The following is a 21671-nucleotide window of genomic DNA, read 5'->3' as shown; positions in this document are numbered from 1 at the left end:
AAATGAATTTCTCAGAAGTCCATGGGGTCAGGGAATACGGTATGCGCCAGGAAAAGGCAAGAGTCCAGGTAGGCCAGCCTGGGTGCTGAGGCAGTATGCCTCCGTTTGCTGATCTGCCTTAGCCTGGCATGGCACATAAAAGAATTGTTCCATCATGTTGATGATACTGAAGTGGCTGCTGCTGTGGCGTTGGCTGCTTGTGGTCGTGGAGACAGCAGGAGGTGGGGGACAAAGAGGGGCCTTCCAGTCAGACACGCATAAGGCAAGTGCCTGCTTGCCGAAAGCTGGTAACATTCTGTGCACCTGGTAGCCTGTGTCACATGGCCTGTTATAGGTGGGCTCGCAGCCTCCTCCTACCCTCCCATTGTATTAGTGATCTTACTATGGAGGTATGTGGGAGTTTGGCTGTGTGTCAGACCTCAGCACCTATCGGACTGTGTTCACACACTGTTGGTAGGTTTGCGGTAGGACCCATGCCACACTGAGATACCTTGACAGGGTGCCTTGGACTCCGATATGTTCCTGACTAGAATATATTGGCCAAAGTCTCAGTTTTTAACATTAGCGTGAGGGTTTGTCCAGTATTGTCAGTAGCAGAATATTGTGGTGCACCTTTTGCAGTGATTTATGTTCCTTCAGGTGTCCACTGTGGCGTGCACTTTGCCACACTGTGAGAATTGCAATTTTACTAAATTGTTTTATTTTTGAAAAAATGGACAGCTGGGCAGAAGTCTGAATATCATATGGTAGAAAAAATATTTTGTGAATGCGCCACAATTACCATAACTAAGTGGTACGGCAGCAACTGCACCGCCAGCACCTTGGCCAGGTGGTAGTTCATTAATTGCTGGTCTTGAATAGTTTTCTCGTGGCCACATATTCTGATATGGATGGGAGCAGGGGACAAGAAGGAGGAAGTGTCTCAGCAGAAGAAGAAGCAGCTGATGATGATGACAAGAACACTGTACTGCTTGCGGATGCGGCCTAGCTGCCACAGAGAAGAGCAGGAGAAGGACAGACTTGTTCCGATTCAGAATGCTGGCCAGTTCTATTTTCACATAGGATCCAGTGATGCTCCTCTCATGTGCTGCTATAAAGCCACCGTTTTTTTTCCCACTCCCCCCACGCCCACCACTGTGGCTACCTGTTTATGTTGAACACCCATGACTTATTTCAGTCTTGCAGATCTTGTGGTTTTGTGTGCCAGCCTTGAGGAGAAAAAACACCATATGAGAGTTGCTAGCAGAGAGCTAGAGGTAGCCTAGCTTTGCCTAGGCTGGCACGTTTTGAGCCTGCCCACAGTAACCATGGCATTACCAGTTCCAGATCTGACCACAATAGTGCCCTTCCGGTTTTGGGAAAGTTTTGGCCATACATTGCCTCCTCTCTTTATTACTGCCACGGCCACCATCCTCCTCCTTTGATGTCACAACCCCTCAGCACCCTGATACGGCTCTCAGGTCATCATCATAGTCCTCACCCTTTCCTGCCAGTTTTATCAGACTGTGATATATCATTGTGGAATTCTTGGTCCCTTCCGATCACCTGCTCTGTATTTTCCTTGTGTGCCACTGTTTATATCACTGCTCCCACCACTACCTCATGGCTACAAGTGCTGCTGCTGCTACTACTACTACTGGGCAGATGGCTGATGCTGCTACTAACTTACTGACCCTTGAATGATGAAGCCTGTCTTCCATTTTCCAGACACTTTATTATGAGTCCTATAAATGAAAAGTCATGGGTTTGTTACGCAGATTATTAAACGGTACTAGCAAAATTGCAAGTGTTTTTTTCCCCCCTGTAATTAACAGAGTAGTAATTAAATGTCCTTCCCCTTCTACAAACACACTGCACGCTTGTAATGACAATTTACTTTGGTAATAATGCAGTTGTCAAGAAAGGATAGGGAACACTGCAGCCATAACTCCACCTGCACCGCTGCCCCTACCTACTTGCACGATCCATCCCAAGTGACGGCCCACAACTGTAAGACAATCTTTTGTTAGCAAAGTGCACCAACCTAAACCAAAATGAGAAAAGAGTAGTAAGACAGAAAGAGGTGAAAACCAGATGGGCAAAACCAGGTCTGGATCAGGATCCAAAATCATATACAAATAAACAGCAAAGTGAAACCAGAAGATAATGTCAGAGACAAAGTCAGCAGGTGAAGGCGAGGTCACAACAAGCAAAGTCAAATACCAGGAGGTTACCTCTGAAGCAAAATCAATAATCAGATACAATATAAAAGAAACAGGCAAAGGTCAATGACCAGAGCAGCAAACACACAACTAGCTAGTGAGGCTTAGAAAACCAATCGCATGAACTTGTGGACAGCAGCTGTCTGTTTAAATAGCCTTCCTCAGGAAGCATGTGACGACGGTACAGAGCCTGATTGGTCCAGCATCCGGGCTCCCTGATAAGTCAAGCAGCTCCACTGTCAGCAGGGTGGGTTACCGTAGTCTGTGACGCTGCCATGTGGCAGACAGATTCGCCGCAGGAGCACAGACAGAGTAGTGCGTGACAGCAATTTATGCATGAAATGTTTTTGAACTACACGGTATATTGCAGTAATAGAATGCATTCACTAAAATAGGATTAACTAATTTTTTTGCAGTAAATGTGTTTGAACTACATGGTCTCTTGCAGTAATATGTTCACTAACACAGGTATAACAGTGAAATATTTGCAGTAACTGTCACTGTGTGTAACAGATTTAGTGGAACCACTGTGCCTAAAATTGGAAAACACCACACGGGTGGAATCTGGGAAGAAGACAGCTGACCTACTCAGCAGAATAAACAGACTGAATAGACACTTTAGCAGAGAAAGACTCAGGACAAAACAGACAGAGGAACATGTACAGACACACAGAGACGTAGGCTTGCAGATGGTTTAAACTTGGATAATAACAGCAGGAACCCAAGCATACAGGGACATAGACTTGGATAACTTAAGAAACCCAGACATATCGCACACCAGTCCAAACAGTAACAGCAGCAGGGACCAGTGCATACATGGCATAAATGTCAGGAACCCAAACACACTAGATAACAGAAAGCAGAGAAGGTGATGACTAGAGGAACACAGACACACTAGGCGGGACAGTCAGATAAAAGACTTAGGAAGAGGCTTGAGACTACAGAAGCAAATAATGTTGCACAGAAGCAGACAGTGTTGCACAGCCAGGGTCTGGCCACACACTTCAAACAGAACTTTCTCCAAACAAACAGAGCTAAAGAACTAAATAGCAGAACTAACTAGCACATGGACAACAGGTGCAGATTCAGACACAGACTGGTGAATTAACCACTAAAGAACCAGATTGGAGAGGGCACATGTCACAATAGAGCTATTCACACCCACACGTAATTTACTGCCAGTAGGCACAGAACAGAGGCAGATGTGCAATGCCACACCAACACATGTCCAAAGATACACAAATATTTGGCAAACAGCCAACATGGAAATAATGGTGCACAGTGACCAGACATGTAGCACAGTTGTAGTAATGCGTTCACTGCCACAATTTTTGCGGTAAATTGCCTTTGAACTACACAGTCTGTTGCAATATACCCTAACACGGGTATAACTGCAGTTTTTATATTAAATGTCTCTGAACTACATAGTCTGTTGCATTAATGCGTCCACTAACATGAGTATATGAAAGCAATTTTGCCAGTAAAATGTCTTTGAACTACACTGTCTCTTTCAACAATGCATTTACTAACAAGCGTATAAGAATGCAATTTTGGCAGTAAAATGTCTTTGAATAGCACAGCCTGTTGCAGTATTGCATTCATTAACACAGTTGTAACAATGCAATTTTTGCACTAAATGTCTACTATATGTGAACTATATGGTCTGTTGCAATAATGCATTCACTAACGCATATAAAAATGCAATTTTTGCATAAAATTTCTTGAACTACACGGACTGTTGCAGTAACTGATTCACCAACATGTGTATAAGAATGTAATTTAGCAGTAAATGTCTTTGAACTACATAGTATCTTGCAGGAATAAAACACTTTATTTGCAGTCAAAATAAAAGGTTATTGTCCTATAATACTTTTGCTTTAAACTACCCATTATCTTGTAATAACATGCAACACATTTAATAACACGGGTATAAAGCACGGAAAAGATTTTTAGAAGAAAAATATTGTGCACTTGCTTAGTGTTTGCTGCAAAATGCTATCGGGTGCTGGCATTAAGCCTATGAACTGTAGAAACTTGAAGTTTTTTTTTTAACTTGGCTGTCTTCATATACAGAAAAAAATTAGTTTATTTTTCTTGGAGATTTTGTAATGGGCAAAACTAGCTGCCAGCAGTTTTATTAAAGACAAAATTCTGAATGACAAGACCCTCACTCTCTCTCTATATGTGCTTTCTCTAATCAAAGTCCCTAAAATATACCCAGTTACAGCTCCTTATTCTCTCTCTTTACTATTCTCTATACATTAGTGTCTTGTGTCTGCAATTTTTTTGGCAGACAATGCCACAACATGTCCTATCACCTCCACACCAGAGATCAGAATGTCATCTGGCTCATTCTCTGCCTGCATACTCTCCCTGATTGGCTCAGAGGCTGACAAGCAAGCAATCAAGGCAAGCCCTCCCCCTGAAAACCCCCCCCCCCCCACACATACTCCCAGGTTCATGTGAAACTACACCTTCTTCCTACCTCATGGTTTTCCCCACCAATATTCACAGTAAAATGGCTCTGGGTGCTTCTTTTGTACGCAATTCATACAAAATAATTCTCCAAAAGCTCAGATTCATTTGGGAACACATTTTTAATGAAATGCATAATGAATCTGATTAGCTTAGAATCAAATCTCTCATCTGTACACAGGATTCATGGTAGCGCTCACCTTTTCTTCTCCGGACATTTTTCTAGTCTAGCCTTCTAGTCTGAAGGAAATTTACTTCACCCCAATGCACTGGAGTCCAATCCCTGTATTTCCTTCAGAATCGCATTCTGTCCTTGGAGTGAAGTGGCTTCTTTGCTGCCTTTCTTGACACCAGGCCATCCTCCAAAAGCCTTCACATTACTGTGCATGCAGATGCACTTACACCTGCCTGTTGCTATTCCTGAACATGTTCTGCACTGGTGGTGACCCAATCCCATAGCTGAATCCTCTTTAGGAGATGATAGGAGACAGTCCTGGCACTTGCAGGATTATCTGTGGGATTATCTGGCTCCTTGAAGTTCTTGATGATCTAATAAATGATTAATTTAGATGCAAAGCAATGATAACTGGGGAGGGGGGCAAAGCCTGACCTCTGTCTGCGATGGATGCCTGAGCCTGCAGCTCCATAGAAGCACTGAAAAGCCACCATTATCAGCACTGCACTTCTTATACCATGGGCGGAACAGGTAGCGACAAAGGGGGAGATTTATCAAACTGGTGTAAAGTAGAACTGGTTTAGTTACTCATAGCAACCAATCAGATTCCACCTTTCATTTTTCACAGCTCCTTTGAAAAATAAAAGGTGGAATCTGATTGGTTGCTATGGGCAATTAAGCCAGTTCTACTTTACACCAGTTTGATAAATCTCTCCCAAAATCTCACAAGAACCAAACAAACTTTTAGAAATACTCTGCCTATCCCGGCAGACTCTTCAAGATGGTGACCCCAATAGTAGAAGGAGGAAATAAAAGAGAGGGTGCTGCAAGCTGTTTCAGAGTAAACCTGTTACACTTGAAGAAATCAGCTCGATTGTTAATAGTTTTTCCCTTAAGAAAAGTCCAGGTTCTAATGGCCTACCTCTGCAATATTACAAGATCCTTTCAGATGTCCTTCTGCCCCAGGTAACACAAATGTGTAATTCTCTGTTAATGGGAGCTCAATTTCTGAGACCGACACAAGAATCATATACAACCTTGATTCCAAAGGAAGGGAAATACCTTCAGGTCTGTGGTACCTAAAAGGCCAATTTCTTTACTGAACCTAGACTTGAAGATATGGACCAACCCATTAGCATATCGACTTTGTACCTTTATAGTGTTGTTAGCTCAAAGTGGACAGGCAGAGTTTGTTTATGGTCAGGAAGGCAAAGACAATTCTTATAGATTGCTACATGCCATTCGTGTACAGTAGCTCATAGGAATAGGTTGTTACTAGCTCTTCTCGGTATAGATGCTGAGAAGGCCTTGGATCTTGTAGATTGGGCCTTCATGAATGCCTCATTTTTAAAATTTTCCTGCTAACTTTGTAAATGCTATATTCACGCTATATGATCAACCACTTGCTAGGCACCCTTTCCCCAGTTTTAAAAGTGACAAATGGCAACAGACAGGGATACCCATTTTCTCTTACCCTGTTTATTTTAGTCTCTGAGACACTTTTACAGTCTATCAGACAAGAACAGGACATTAGAGGTTTCTAGGTGGATACTTTTGAGATCAAATCCATGATGTTTGCTGATGATCTACCGTACTTGTTGAGGAGCTTGAAAAGATTTGGAAGGATATCTAGTTTCAAAATGAATTCCAGCAAATCCGAAGAGTTAAACATTACCCTGCAACAATCTGAAGAATGACACATACGACGCATTACTCAATTTGTTTGGGCTAGTAAACCCCCTTAAATACATTTTTTTACCATTATCAACTGAACTACTTCCTTCCACTTAAGTCATGATTTTCCCTTAAATTCCTGGATAAAATAGAAGAATGTATTAAAAACCTATTTACTGTATTACCTTCAATCTTCTTTAAAACCTATGTATTTATGTACTTGGGAGAAGGAACTGGGAACTCCCCTGACACCTTTTGAAATAGAATTCATCCTCAGATACTTCAATAAGTTCTCAACCTGTGTATGACTGCAAAAAAGTCATTAGAAACTCTTAAGCCACCGGTACAAAACACCAGAATTTTAATACACTTACAGTCTTTCAGCCACCAACACATATCGGATGTGGTTTACTGAAGTAGGTACCTATCACCATACTTGGTGGATGTGTCCACTAATATCCCTCTTTTAGTCACAAGTAGAACACTTCAGACTTTTAGCAGTCAACTAAATTTGTAGATGCGAAAAGATGACGAGCTGGACCAACAGATTGTATGGTACATTTATCAAAATATGGTCAAAATGGAAAGTATATCAAACAAAAACGGAAACGGATCACGGAACAACGGAACACCATTTTGCGGAACGGAACACAACAACGGTTGTGTGCATGAGGCCTAACTTAAATCTAAAGAGGATAAACAGTTACAAGAATAGGTGCACTACTGTGGTGGATGCAAACAGTAACATCTGACTAAACCCTCACACTGATGTTAAAAATGAGACTTTAGCCAGCATATCCTTGTAATAAGGACATAGCTGAGCCTGCGCACCACGCCAAGATTTTTCAAGTGGCACGGGACCTAACGCTAAACCTACCTGTACCATATGGGTAGTACCAGGAGCCAGTGGGCAAATTACAGCAGCGTACGGTCTGACTCACAGCAAACAGCTCCCAGTTCCCTCCAGTGTGACTAACCACACATACAATGGGAGGAGGCTTAGATTTCCACCCATGGCTGGCTGATATGTTGTAGGCCTCACAGGTGCACCTAAATGCTGCCTATGGATGGTAATCAAGGCGCATTTAGATTGGAGTTTATACACCTCCGCATATAAATATACAATTTAAATGACAAAAATACGTAGTCTCAAAAGGCAGGAAATGCTCAACCCCAAATGCAGTTGTGCATTTATGATCGGGGGAGCCGATACTGTGCTTGTGGTCTATTGCTAAGGGCCAACGCCAGCAAAAAATGCATACAGTGGTGGATGCCCGCAGCAGACCACAAGTGCCACAGAGATATCCTACACCAGATGGTAAAATATGTGGATGTGGCATGATATATAGAATAAATAGTTACAAGAATAGGTGCACTACTGTGGTGGATGCACCTAAATCGTAAATCTAAAGAGGGAAGCATCCATTAGTTCCACTGGAGTAAGGCTAATTTTTAGTCATGGATCAGCAAAAATGCTTTCGTCACAATAATACAACCGCCTTTTCCGATATGAATGGATCCGGTTGTATTATCTTTTAAATAGCCATGACAGATCTGTCATGAAAACCATTAAAAGTCAATGAGGGACGGATCTGTTTTCTATTGTGTCAGAGAAAACTGAGCCGTCCACATTGACTTACATTGTGAGTCGTGACGAATCCTGCTTGCTCCGCACCACATCGCGGACAGAAAAATGCTGCTTGCAGCTTTATTCTGTCTGCGATAGGGACGCATCTAAATGGAACGGAATGCACCCTCACCTACTGTTTTCTCCCCTTCCCTTATAGATTGTAAGCTCTCGCAGGCAGGGTCCTCTACCCCTTTGCACCAGTCTGTTATTAGATTCTTGTTTACTGTGTTTTTTATTTTTGTGTAACCCCAGCTGGATGTACAGCGCCATGGAATTAATGGCGCTTTAAAATAAATAATAATTCTGTTTCGTTCAGTTCAGTTTTGTCCCCATTGACAATGAATGGAGACAAAACTGAATCGTTTTCCCCCACTATTGAGTTCCTGCTACGGATCTCAATAGCAGAAAGGGAAAGCGCAAATGTGAAAATAACCAAATTTTTTATTAATTTGGGATTACTTTGACATGTTTGAAAAAAACCTTGAGACGTTACGCTTTACCTAGCCATGCTTTACGTTATACCTATGGTTATTCAGCTTCTCCCTTAATGTCTGAATGGTCCTTTCCATGTATTGGAGCCCACACAGGCATGTTAGTATATAAAATACTTACTCCCACAATTCAGGAATTGTTTTATGGGGAACCTTTACTATTGTACACTAGCTTCTTACTCTTATGTGTGATGGCACTCTCATTTAGCACGCCCACATCTAGAAACCCCTTGGACCTCCTCCATCCCCTTAGGATATTTTTTCTCTTTTAGTCTGCTTTCTGTTCTTTAACCCCTTAGTGACCACCCATACACCTTTTTACGGCGGACACTAAGGGGCCTTAGGCTGGGCCACCGCTTTTTTATGGTGGTCCAGTCTAAGCGCTGCACGGGTCCCCCTCACATGAGAGCTGCAGGGCCTGTGGCAAAATGGGGTGGTGCCCACTGCATGTAAAGTGCTGACAGAGGGAGCGGACTCCCTCTGTCTCCCATCGGCACCCTGCAAATGTGTGTGAAGGTTGGCTGGGGTCTCGTGTAGGCCCTAGACCAGCCTTGTGTAATTTCCAGCAGAGAGGCGCAGCCTGCTGGTCAATGTCAGAATATCACTGATATTAAAGAGGACCTGTCACCTCTCCTGAGATGCCTGTTTTAATAGTTTCATGCATTCCCTGTGTAATAACAATTCTGGAGATCTGTATGTTGTGCCATTCCTTTATTATTTATTCTAGAAGTTATGAATGAATTACTATTAGCCTTCAGAAATGGTACAGAGAGGAGGTAACCAGTTGGGGGTGTGCATCTGCACAGACTCACTCTATCCAATCAGTGCTGCTATTGTCAGACTGTGCAGGTACACGCCCCCAACGTGTTACCTCCCCTCTGTACCCTTACCGAAGGCTAATAGCAATTCATTCATAACTTCTAGCAGGAATAATAAAGGAATGGCACAACATAGAGCCATAAGAATAGATGCTCCAGAATTGTTATTACATGGGGAATGCATGAAGCTATTAAAACAGACATGTCAGGAACGGTGAAAGGTCCTCTTTAACCACCTCAGCCCCCAGTGCTTAAACACCCTCCATGACCAGACCACTTTTTACAATTCTGCACTACACTACTTTCACGGTTTATTGCTCGGTCATGCAACTTACCACCCAAATGAATTTTACCTCCTTTTCTTCTCACTAATAGAGCTTTCATTTGGTGGTATTTCATTGCTGCTGACATTTTTACTTTTTTTGTTATTAATCGAAATTTAACAAAATTTTTGCAAAAAAATGAAAATTTTCACTTTCAGTTGTAATTATTTTTTTTAAAACTACATTTCTATATAAATTTTTCTCTAAATTTATTGTTCTACATGTCTTTGATAAAAAAAAATGTTTGGGTAAAAAAAAATGGTTTGGGTAAAGTTATAGCGTTTACAAACTATGGTACAAAAATGTGAATTTCCGCTTTTTGAGGTTGTACTATGCCCAGACAGTAAAAACACCCCACAAATGACCCCATTTCGGAAAGTAGACACCCTAAGGTATTCGCTGATGGACATAGTGACAAAAAATAAAAAATTCTAGGAACTCGCCATGCCCCTCACGGAATACCTTGGGGTGTCTTCTTTCCAAAATGGGGTCACTTGTGGGGTATTCATACTGCCCTGGCATTTTAGGTGACCTAATGCGTGAGAAGTAGTTTGAAATCAAAATGTGTAAAAAATGCCCTGTGAAATCCTAAAGGTGCTCTTTGGAATGTGGGCCCCTTTGCCCACCTAGGCTGCAAAAAAGTGTCACACATGTGGTATCCCCGTACACAGGAGAAGTAGGGCAATGTGTTTTGGGGTGTCTTTTTACATATACCCATGCTGGGTGAGAGAATTATCTCTCTAAAAGACAACTTTTCCCATTTTTTTATACAAAGTTGTCATTTGACCGAGATATTTATCTCACCCAGCATGGGTATATGTAAAATGACACCCCAAAACACATTGCCCAACTTCTCCTGAGTACGGCGATACCACATGTGTGACACTTATTTGCAGCCTAGATGCGCAAAGGGGCCCAAATTCCTTTTAGGAGGGCATTTTTAGACATTTGGATCCCAGACTTCTTCTCACGCTTTAGGGCCCCTAAAATGCCAGGGCAGTATAAATACTCCACATGTGACCCCATTTTGGAAAGAAGACACCCCAAGGTATTCAATGAGGGGCATGGCGAGTTCATAGAAGATTTTTCTTTTGGCACAAGTTAGCGGAAATTGATTATTTATTAGTTTTTCTCCCAAAGTCTCCATTTCCGCTAACTTGGAACAAAAAGTTAAATCTTTCATGGACTCAATATGCCCCTCAGCGAATACTTTGGGGTGTCTTCTTTCCGAAATGGGGTCACATGTGGGGTATTTATACTGCCCTGGCATTTTAAGGGCCCTAAAGCGTGAGAAGAAGTCTGGAATATAAATGTCTAAAAAATGTTACGCATTTGGATTCCGTGAGGGGTATGGTGAGTTCATGTGAGATTGTATTTTTGGTCACAAGTTAGTGGAATATGAGACTTTGTAAGAAAAAACAAAAAAAATAAAAAATCAATTTCCACTAACTTGTGCCAAAAAAATGTCTGAATGGAGCCTTACAGGGGGGTGATCAATGACAGGGGGGTGATCAGGGAGTCTATATGGGGTGATCACCCCCCTGTCATTGATCACCCCCCTGTAAGGCTCCATTCAGACGTCCGTACGTGTTTTGCGGATCCGATCCATGGATCTGTGGATCCGTAAAACACATACGGATGTCTGAATGGAGCCTTACAGGGGGGTGATCAATGACAGGGGGTGATCAATGACAGGAGGGTGATCAATGACAGGAGGGTGATCAGGGAGTCTATATGGGGTGATCACCCCCTGTCATTGATTACCCCCCTGTAAGGCTCCATTCAGACGTCCATATGTGTTTTGCAGATCCGATCCATGGATCCGTGGATCCATAAAACACATACGGACGTCTGAATGGAGCCTTACAGGGGAGTGATCAATGACAGGGGGGTGATCAGGGAGTCTATATGGGGTGATCAGGGGTTAATAAGTGACAGGGGGGGTGTAGTGTAGTGTGGTGCCTGGTGCTACTTATTACAGAGCTGCCTGTGTCCTCTGGTGGTCGATCCAAGCAAAAGGGACCACCAGAGGACCAGGTAGCAGGTATATTAGACGCTGTTATCAAAACAGCGTCTAATATACCTGTTAGGGGTTAAAAAAATTGCATCTACAGCCTACCAGCGAACGATCGCCGCTGGCAGGCTGTAGATCCACTCGCTTACCTGCAGTTCCTGTGAACGCTCGCGCCTGTGTGCGCGCGTTCACAGGAAATCTCGCGTCTCGCGAGATGACGCTTATATGCGTGACTCTGCCTGAGTGAGCCGCCTCTGGAACGCGATCCTGCGTTAGGTGGTCTGGAGGCGGTTAAAATGCAATGCTCTATAGGGATAATGCATTGCATTTTAAAATCAATCAGAATGTTGTCTGTTATAGTCCCCTTGTGGGACTATTAAGTGGTAAAAAAAAAACATTTATTCAATTTAAAAAATCCCATTAAAAAATTTACGCTTTTTTCCATTGAAAATAAGCTTTTCAATAAAAATAAAAAATTGCAAAAAATAAAAAATCTCCCCCATATGTTTGCTATTGGTAACAACCCAGACTATATAAATATCACGTAAATTATCCCTGAACGCCGTAAAAATAATAAAAAAAAGACAAAATTGCTAATTTATTCTTGCCACCAAAAAAATTTAATAACAAGCGATCAAAAAGCCATTTACTCTCAAATGATACCAATGAAAAATGCAAGTCATCCCCAAAAAAATCAAGCCCTCACACAACTCCATTGAAATAAAAATAAAAAAGTTATGGGTCTTGGGAAGTGGCAATGCAAAAACATATTTTTCTTTTAAAAAAAGGGTTTTATTGCAAAACTTAGTAAAACGGAAAAAAAAACTATATGTATTTGGTATCACTGTAATCGTAGTGACCCAGAGAATAAAGATATTATGTTATTTATACCGAAAAATGAGCGCCATAAAATTTATAACGTAAAAATGCAGTGGCAGTATTGCTGTTTTTCCCATCTCCCTCCCAGAAAGAGTTAATAAAAGTTAATCAGAAAGTTATGTGTACCCCAAAATGTAATACAAGAAACGGGGGCACATCAAAATTGATGCAAGAGTGCCGGCACACGGTATAAAATACACTATGTAATTCAAAGGAAAGAAAAGAATACCGAGATGGGAGCCGCACATCTGGCACCCCTGATAAAGCCAGCAGAGCCTGGCGATACGCGTTGGGCTTGTTTCCTGACCACCACGCATACCCCCACTATGCCATTCTAAATGATAAGTATTATATCTTTCCATTATTTCATTGTTGATGGATTACATGCACTTTATATCTTGTGTTCATTTGTATTTGTGGGGGAATGTTCATGCTTTTGTGGTGAGTCGGCGGGCATGTGTAATTGATTAGTTCATATGACCCGGATCCATTGTATACAATATTTTTAACTTATTTTTTGTTGTGTCTGATGTGTACCCCAAAATGGCGCCATTAAAAATTCCAACTTGTCCAGCAAAAAACAAGCCCTCATAAAGCTATATAGACGGAAAAATAAAAAAGTTATAGTACTTGGAATGCAACGATAAAAAAGGGAAGAAAAACGCTTGGTCTGTAAGGCCCAAAACAGGCTGGTCACTAAGGGGTTAAAATCCACTTTCTGAGAGCAATTTCTTCTTATCCTCCTTATTTGTCTCAACAACATATTTGTCTTACACTGCTTCAGATGTTCACTTCTAAAATAACTTTTTGCATCTATTATTTTATCTCAATCTTACTCTCCTTAACCCAAAGTTGTCGATTTAAAAAATGCAATTTGTACTATATTTCTATCAACCCCTATTCATGTTTATGAAGAAATTCAATACATTCAATTGATTTCTCCCAAGAATCCTACCATATAAGAATGCGGTTGTCTATAAATCTTTTATAGAAATTTGTATATGGTGAAAAATCCTTATTATTTTCTATATGTATTCTTTCAAATGTCTCCATGTACACATTAGCAAACGCTGGTGCGTATTTGACCCCCATGGCCGTCCCTTTATGCCTTAAATAAAAACACCCGTTGAAAACACAATAATTATGCTGCAAAACAAACATAAGACCATCCACTAAAAATTCCTGCAGCATTTTTGACATTAACAGATCTCCCTCTAAAAGCTCTCCTACTACTTTTATCCCTTTCTCCTGTGGGATACTGGAGTACTGCGCTGACAAAGATAGTGTTACCCATACCATACAAAACATTCTAAAAGAGAAAAAAATAGCATGAATCCCAAAAGTAAGCAGGAAGAGATGCCACACATCTCTGCAGTTGCCAATTCAGGTATTCTGCTAGATGGCTGGTCAGGGAACCCACCCCTGCCACTAATGTTTTTTGTAATTTAGGAATAATGTGGAAATATGGGATAGATGGATATTGAATTAGGATATAATGTTGACTAAGGAAGAAAAAGATTAATTCTAATTCAACATCCATCTTGCAGGATTCAGGACATCTACTTCCCCTTTTATGTGTAAGGCCAGCTTAAATGGATTGTCCCATCTGGACATTTATGAGACATCCACAGGATTTGCTATAAATGTCTGATAGGTGAGGGCCCACCTCTGAGACTTGCTCCTATCTGGAGAATGGACCCCATCTCATGCAGCCAGGGATGGAGAAGGACCTCGTTCTTGATATAGAAACAGGAGGTAGGATAGGATCTACACCTATAAGACATTTGGCATTTTCTGTGTGTATGCAACAACTCTCCAGATGGGATAACCTCTTTAAGTCCAAATAAATTGTTGTGGTAGATTATTATTATTATTTTTTGCAGCAGTGACAGGAAGAGAGTGCAGCTTTATTGGTTATGTTACCATAAATTCAGCTTTGTTAGTGACTGGATATGCTGACATAAGTTTCTGAGAGGAGAGTCTGATTAAAAAATGAGGTCCACTATGGCTACACATCTGTCCTCAGCTCTCCATTGAAAGCAGGCAAGAAATGCCAATATCACTGTAAATAAGCATATTCTGACTTACTAATATATCACTTTTACTTAGTTTTTTTAATTGAAATCCTTGTGAAGAGAATTGTGTTGTTTTATGGAATAATTAGTTGCATTTATTCTGCTGGACTGTAGAGTAATGAAATTAGGGAGAGATTTATGTAAGTGCAAATGAAATGGGGTAGTTACCCGTAGTAAACTATTCGGTTGCTGCTTTCATTTTCCAAAGAACCTGTAATAAAACATGGAGTAATATGTAACAATGTATTCTTACTGTAGTAAGAGTAGCTTGTTATGGGCAACTCCTCCAGGCAGAGATAAGGAGAACCTTGAGGAATGCAAAAAGTGTATTAAAAATTCTATAATTATAACTATTAGAAATTGTACAATGTTTCATTATAGAGAATAACACTTATGTCTTGAAAATGTAATACCCCTTTAAATATTTCAACTACAAAATACAATAGGAAGTATAAAACACAGAAGATATCCAGCTAATAAAGGACAAGGGAATAAAAGGAACACAATGGGTGATGGATCACATTGATGTATGAGAAGAATTGGTTATCCGTATATATTTTCAACCTACAAAATATTGTCATAGTGAAGCTGGCGCCACTGTAATCTGCTTGGAAAAAGTATATACGGTCCATAAATCAATAAACTAATAAGCTAATGGAGAAATACTAATGGTAATCATGAAAATAAGCCACTGTGAAGAATACAAATCTGTCACCAATGAGGTAGTGTGCTATATATGGAAAACAAAGTCTGGCTTATGGGAAGAGAATTGGGAAACACTGTTGCAATAAAGATGTATGCACATCATCGTCCCTATAGAGGAAAATATAAACGCTGAGCATTACAGTTACTGCATATGTTTAAGTAACTATACATAACTAAGATCTACAATTACTGTACAGTATATGCTGTAATATATATATATATATATATATATATACAGTCCTGATCAAAAGTTTAAGACCACTTAAAAAAATGGCAAAAAATCATATTTAGCATGGCTGGATCTTAACAAGGTTCCAAGTAGAGCTTCAACATGCAACAAGAAGAAATGGGAGTGAGACAAAACATTTTTTGAGCATTCAATTTAATGAAAACAACGAATAAACTGAAACAGGCTGTTTTTCAGCTGATCAAAAGTTTAGGACCACACCTCCAAAAAAAAAACTAAACCCCCCCCAAAACAGAAATCCAACTTCTAAACTTCCAAACATGAACTCAGTAATGAGTAGCTCCGCCGTTATTGTTTATCACTTCAAAAATTCGTTTCGGCATGCTTGATGCAAGCGTTTCCATGAGGTGAGTGGGAACATTTCTCCAAGTGGTGAAGACGGCCGCACAAAGGCCATCTACTGTCTGGAACTGTTGTCCATTTTTGTAAACTTCCCTTGCCATCCATCCCCAAAGGTTCTCAATTGGATTTAGATCAGGGGAACACGCAGGATGGGCCAAAAGAGTGATGTTATTCTCCTGGAAGAAGTCCCTTGTCCTGCGAGCATTGTGTACTGTAGCGTTGTCCTGTTGAAAAACCCAGTCGTCACCACACAGACGAGGGCCCTCAGTCATGAAGAATGCTCTCTGCAACATCTGGCCGTTTGACGCCCCTGCACTTCCTGAAGCTTCATTGTTCCACTGAAGGAAAAAGCACCCCAGACCATTATGGTGCCCCCTCCACTGTGGCGCATAGAAAACATCTCAGGTGGGATCTGCTTGTCATGCCAGTAACGTTGGAAACCATCAGGACCATCAAGGTTAAATTTTTTCTCATCAGAGAATAAAACTTTCTTCCACCTTTGAATGTCCCATGTTTGGTGCTCTCTTGCAAAGTCCAAACGAGCAGTTCTGTGGCGTTCAAGGAGACAAGGTCTTTGAAGAAGTTTTTTGTTTTTGAAGCCCTTCAGTCTCAGATGTCGTCTGATGGTTATGGGGTTGCAGTCAGCACCAGTAATGGCCTTAATTTGGGTCGAGGATCGTCAGCCAATTGGATCCTCCGGCTCAGTGCTGATGAAATTTTTTTGGGTCTTCCACTTGACTTTTTTGTTCCATAACCCTCAGGATCATTGAAGAAATTCCAAATGACTGTCTTACTGCGTCCCACCTCAGCAGCGATGGCGCGCTGTGAGAGACCCTGCTTATGCAGTTCAACAACCCGACCACGTTCAAAAAGGGAGAGTTTTTTTGCCTTTGCCATCACAACGTGTGACTACCTGACAGAAAATGACAATGAATCCACATCTTTGCACAGATTTGGCCTTTTAAAGGCATGTGGTCTTAAAATTTTGATCAGCTGAAAAACAGCCTGTTTCAGTTTAATCGTTATTTTCAATTAATTGAATGCTCAAAAAATGTTTTGTCTCACTCTCATTTCTTCTTGTTGCATGTTAAATCTCTACTTGGAACCTTGTTAAGATCCAACTACACTCACCTAAAGAATTATTAGGAACACCTGTTCTATTTCTCATTAATGAAATTATCTAGTCAACCAATCACATGGCAGTTGCTTTAATGCATTTAGGGGTGTGGTCCTGGTCAAGACAATCTCTTGAACTCCAAACTGAATGTCAGTATGGGAAAGAAAGGTGATTTAAGCAATTTTGAGCGTGGCATGGTTGTTGGTGCCAGACGGGCTGGTCTGAGTATTTCACAATCTGCTCAGTTACTGGGATTTTCACTCACAACCATTTCTAGGGTTAACAAAGAATGGTGTGAAAAGGGAAAAACATCCAGTATGCAGCAGTCCTGTGGGCAAAAATGCCTTGCGGAGGCTAGAGGTCAGAGGAGAATGGGCCGACTGATTCAAGCTGATAGAAGAGCAACGTTGACTGAAATAACCACTCGTTACAACCAATTTATGCAGCAAAGCATTTGTGAAGCCACAACACGCACAACCTTGAGGCGGATGGGCTACAACAGCAGAAGACCCCACCGGGTACCACTCATCTCTATTACAAATAGGAAAAAGAGGCTACAATTTGCACGAGCTCACCAAAATTGGACTGTTGAAGACTGGAAAAATGTTGCCTGGTCTGATGAGTCTCGATTTCTGTTGAGACATTCAAATGGTAGAGTCCGAATTTGGCATAAATAGAATGAGAACATGTATCCATCCTCTGATGGCTACTTCCAGCAGGATAATGCATCATGTCACAAAGCTCGAATCATTTAAAATTGGTTTCTTGAACATGACAATGAGTTCACTGTACTAAAATGGCCCCCACAGTCACCAGATCTCAACCCAATAGAGCATCTTTGGGATGTGGTGGAATGGGAGCTTCGTGCCCTGGATGTGCATCCCTCAAATCTCCATCAACTGCAAGATGCTATCCTATCAATATGGGCCAACATTTCTAAAGAATGCTATCAGCACCTTGTGGAATCAATGCCACGTAGAATTAAGGCAGTTCTGAAGGCAAAAGGGGGTCCAACACCGTATTAGTATAGTGTTCCTAATAATTCTTTAGGTGAGTGTATGTAAAATATGATTTTTTGCCATTTTTCAAGTGGTCTTAAACTTTTGATCAGGACTGTATATATCTTATCTGTATGTATATCATTTAAGTGTATTATCCATTTGTTCTCTGCATTTGCCTTATTACTTTTATTTAAAAAAATTAAAATAAAATCTTTGAATCTCGTTTGCCACACTGAAATTGCTAAATTCAAACTATTTTTTTAATTTTAAATTGGCTGTCTGGTATAGAAAAAAATATTTTTAAATGCATGTTTGGGTGAGTCCCTCTTTCGAAACCTCCATTAAAGGAGTTTTCCAGCTTTAAGAAGATGGTTAAAATTGCAAAGAGTGCTCTTGTACCAATGCTGCCTGGTCCAGCACCCCTTTCTGCTTCCTGGTCCAGCAATGACATCCCAACACTGGGACGCCATGACCGTTGCAGCTATCACTGGCTATATCTAGTCACCGCTGCAGTCAGTGAATGGCTGCAGTGGTCACATGCCTCTTTATCAGGATGTCATTTCGGGTTCAGGAAGCAGAGAGCGTCGGGGGACCAGATAGCATTGGTACCGTAGTGGCGGGGGGATCCATATGTTGAGTATTACTTTTATATTTTTGAACAGCATTCTTATCAGTTTTAAACATTTTCTGGACCCGAAAAATCCTTTAATAAGCCAGAGTGGCTGCAAACAGTGTCACTATGGGTTGAAAGTCTATTGAATTCAGTTCTCGCGGTGGCACTACAGAAGTTCTGAATATTTGCTGTCAGGTTCCCCTGCAGAGCACACCTAAGATCAGCTTATTTTCAAGAGATTCTCCAGACAAAAAGGCTTACCAGTAGCTGCTTTGAATGCCAATAAACCATTTTAGATCTTTGATATGATAGATGATTTACATAGACAGTAAATGCATAGAAGAAAAAACATAATACAGGTTTATAAAATACTTGCCTTGTGCACTGATATAGATGATGTATACATGTTTTAGAGTGGTAGGGTGAATTGTTAAATTTATTTTATGGTTTAATGGCTTTGCTGTTTCATGTACCCTTTTGAGATGACAAATCTTACTCTTGCAATTCAAGTGACTAAATATTTTGACCATTATGCACTATTACAATCCCCAATGAGTTGTATTTTTTTTTTCTTGTTTCTTTTGTCTATTGCCAGGAGAGTCCCTCAGCCTCACCAATGATTTATTGTCTGGTTTGGGTTCAGCTTGTATTGCAGCTGGGAGAAGCCATGGCGGGACATCAGACAACAATCTTTACTCTGTGATTTTCAAGTGCTTGGAAGCAGACAGTATTTACAAGTAAGCTGAGACCAATTATAAAAAGAAATCAATAAGCTAAATATATTGTTGAGAGCAGCTGCGCATATTGTACTATTGTATGTTAGGAAGAGCCATACTGCTTTGATATATGAAATATTTTTAAACTTAAGTTTGCATTAAGGATGAGTGAATTGATTGTAAATGAATCGGAATTGTTACAAATTTCACAAAAATTCATCCGCCAAATGAATCTGAAGCTTTTGCAATTCATTTTGGATGAATTGTATAAAACCGGCATCCAGCTCCATTTTACTATGAATATTGGCGGTGTAAACCACGAGGGAGGAAAAAGATGGAGGATCACGTGACACCTGGAGAAAGTGGGGGGAGGGCTTGCCCTGGTTAGCTTAGAAGCTGAAAGACAGCGATTTCCGCCATTTAGGGGCAGTAGGCAGTGAGATCCTTATTGCGAACAAGAAGAATCTCCATACTCTGTTCCCCGGACACTGTTGAGGTGTCACCACGTATTGCTGCTCCCTGGAAGGGATGGTAAGGCATGGTGCACCCAATAAGAAATAAGTCAAGAGAGCGAGGGTCTGCAATTAACCAGTGTGCTTTTTTACTTGGAGGAATTCAGGTGCAAAACAATACAGGCGAGGCATAGGGCTGGCTTCTCCAGTCTCCTACCTGGCAGAAGTAGGGTTTGATGCTGAGGAAAGGCCTGAGCTAGTGGTCCCTCTCTCTCTCAGAAGGCTGGTACCTACAGGCCAAAGACTAGAGGCCCACGGTCTGTCACTCAGTAGTCCGGGTGGCTCCTCGGTCACAGGGCTAGTGACCCATGGTCTGTGGCTCAGTGTCCCCATTATAGTATCTTCTTCTGGTCACTCATGCAGACTGGCATGAGTCTCCCCTCTGGCCAAGCACTGGACCTTAACTGCAGAACACTAGGGGCTCTGACTGCTCTCTTTATATACAGTTTCTAGATAGACTGCAACCTTCTAGTAGAAGGGGTGGAGTGGAGAAACTCAATGTTACCACTCCCATCTGGCATAGACTTGCATTAGAGATTCAATGATACTCAATGGCAATGACACAGCAGTTTCTCCAGACAAAAACAAGTTTCCAGACATAACAACATAGCAAAACCACACATTCAAAAGGTCAGTCTGTCTCTAAAACATGCTCTTCTTTAAACCTTATGGCAGCTGTGGAAAATTACCAGCTTCTCATTCAAAGTCCCAAAAGTCTCTCAGTATTCATTAACCCTTTCCACAGAGCCTTGCAAATACAGTGCAGATGTACAGGATATATTACAGCATACCTATAAAATGCAGTTAAACAGTATTAAACAGTGCAAGTTAACTCTTTCAAGTGAAATAAAGTAAGATGTTTATAACTTTGGGGGAAACAGGGGAAAATGTCCACAAATGTCCAGACTTCACAGTACCCCTGCTCCAGGGCACTACATGAGAAGATAGTTTTTTTTGGTTTTTTTTTCGAATCTCAAGTTTCTACAGTTCACATGCTTGTTGACAGCAGAGCACCACAACAGCATTCTGCTGCAAACGTTGACCTGTTACATATTTGTTTCTTCTGAAAACCATTACAGTGCATTATATCCGTGTTATTAATTACATTGCATTATAGCAGAAGCATTTTACGGCAATAACGCCTTTTTTATACCCGTGTTATTGAACGCATAGTCAGTGCTCCAGACAAAAAAAAACAACTAGTAGCCATTGGCTCCTGAACTGAAAAATTTAGGAGCCAAATAAAATTTTTAGTCGCCAAATCGAAACCGAATCAAAATTTTGGTATCGTGACAATGCTACTCCGATCAGATCGGCGTAGGGTTGTTTCGATACCAAAATTTTGATTCGCTTTCGTCACCATAAAAAAGTATTGCGATACTCAATACCGCGCAAAAAAAAAAAAGCTGCCTGCATTTCGCATTTTATGAAATGTTCGGCCCATAATAGAACAGTCCTATCCTATTTTTTGGGGTGACAAGGTGACAAAAAAATGGCGAATGCTCACCGCATAGGAGATATTTTTTAATAATTTAATAGTTTGGACTTTTCAGATGCAGCGCTATGTAATATGTTTATTTATTTATTGTTTATATATTTTATATGTAAAATTGGGAAAGGGGGGATTTAAACTTAATATTTTAGGCTACTTTCACACTAGCGT

General features: G+C 40.9%; 1 protein-coding gene across 1 annotated transcript in view; it reads left to right on the top strand.

Annotated features, from left to right (window-relative positions):
• Window positions 1-21671, top strand: part of ASTN2 (astrotactin 2) — a 945680-nt gene that overhangs the window by 834124 nt on the left and 89885 nt on the right. Inside the window, exon 19 of the mRNA XM_040442406.1 lies at window positions 19376-19517. Coding sequence (XP_040298340.1) covers window positions 19376-19517 — 142 coding nt within the window. The remainder of the gene's footprint in view (window positions 1-19375; window positions 19518-21671) is intronic.

The sequence above is a fragment of the Bufo bufo genome, chromosome 8, assembly GCF_905171765.1.
Source record: "Bufo bufo chromosome 8, aBufBuf1.1, whole genome shotgun sequence".
In the NCBI taxonomy this organism is placed as follows: domain Eukaryota; kingdom Metazoa; phylum Chordata; class Amphibia; order Anura; family Bufonidae; genus Bufo; species Bufo bufo.
This window is presented reverse-complemented; position numbering and strand designations above follow the sequence as displayed.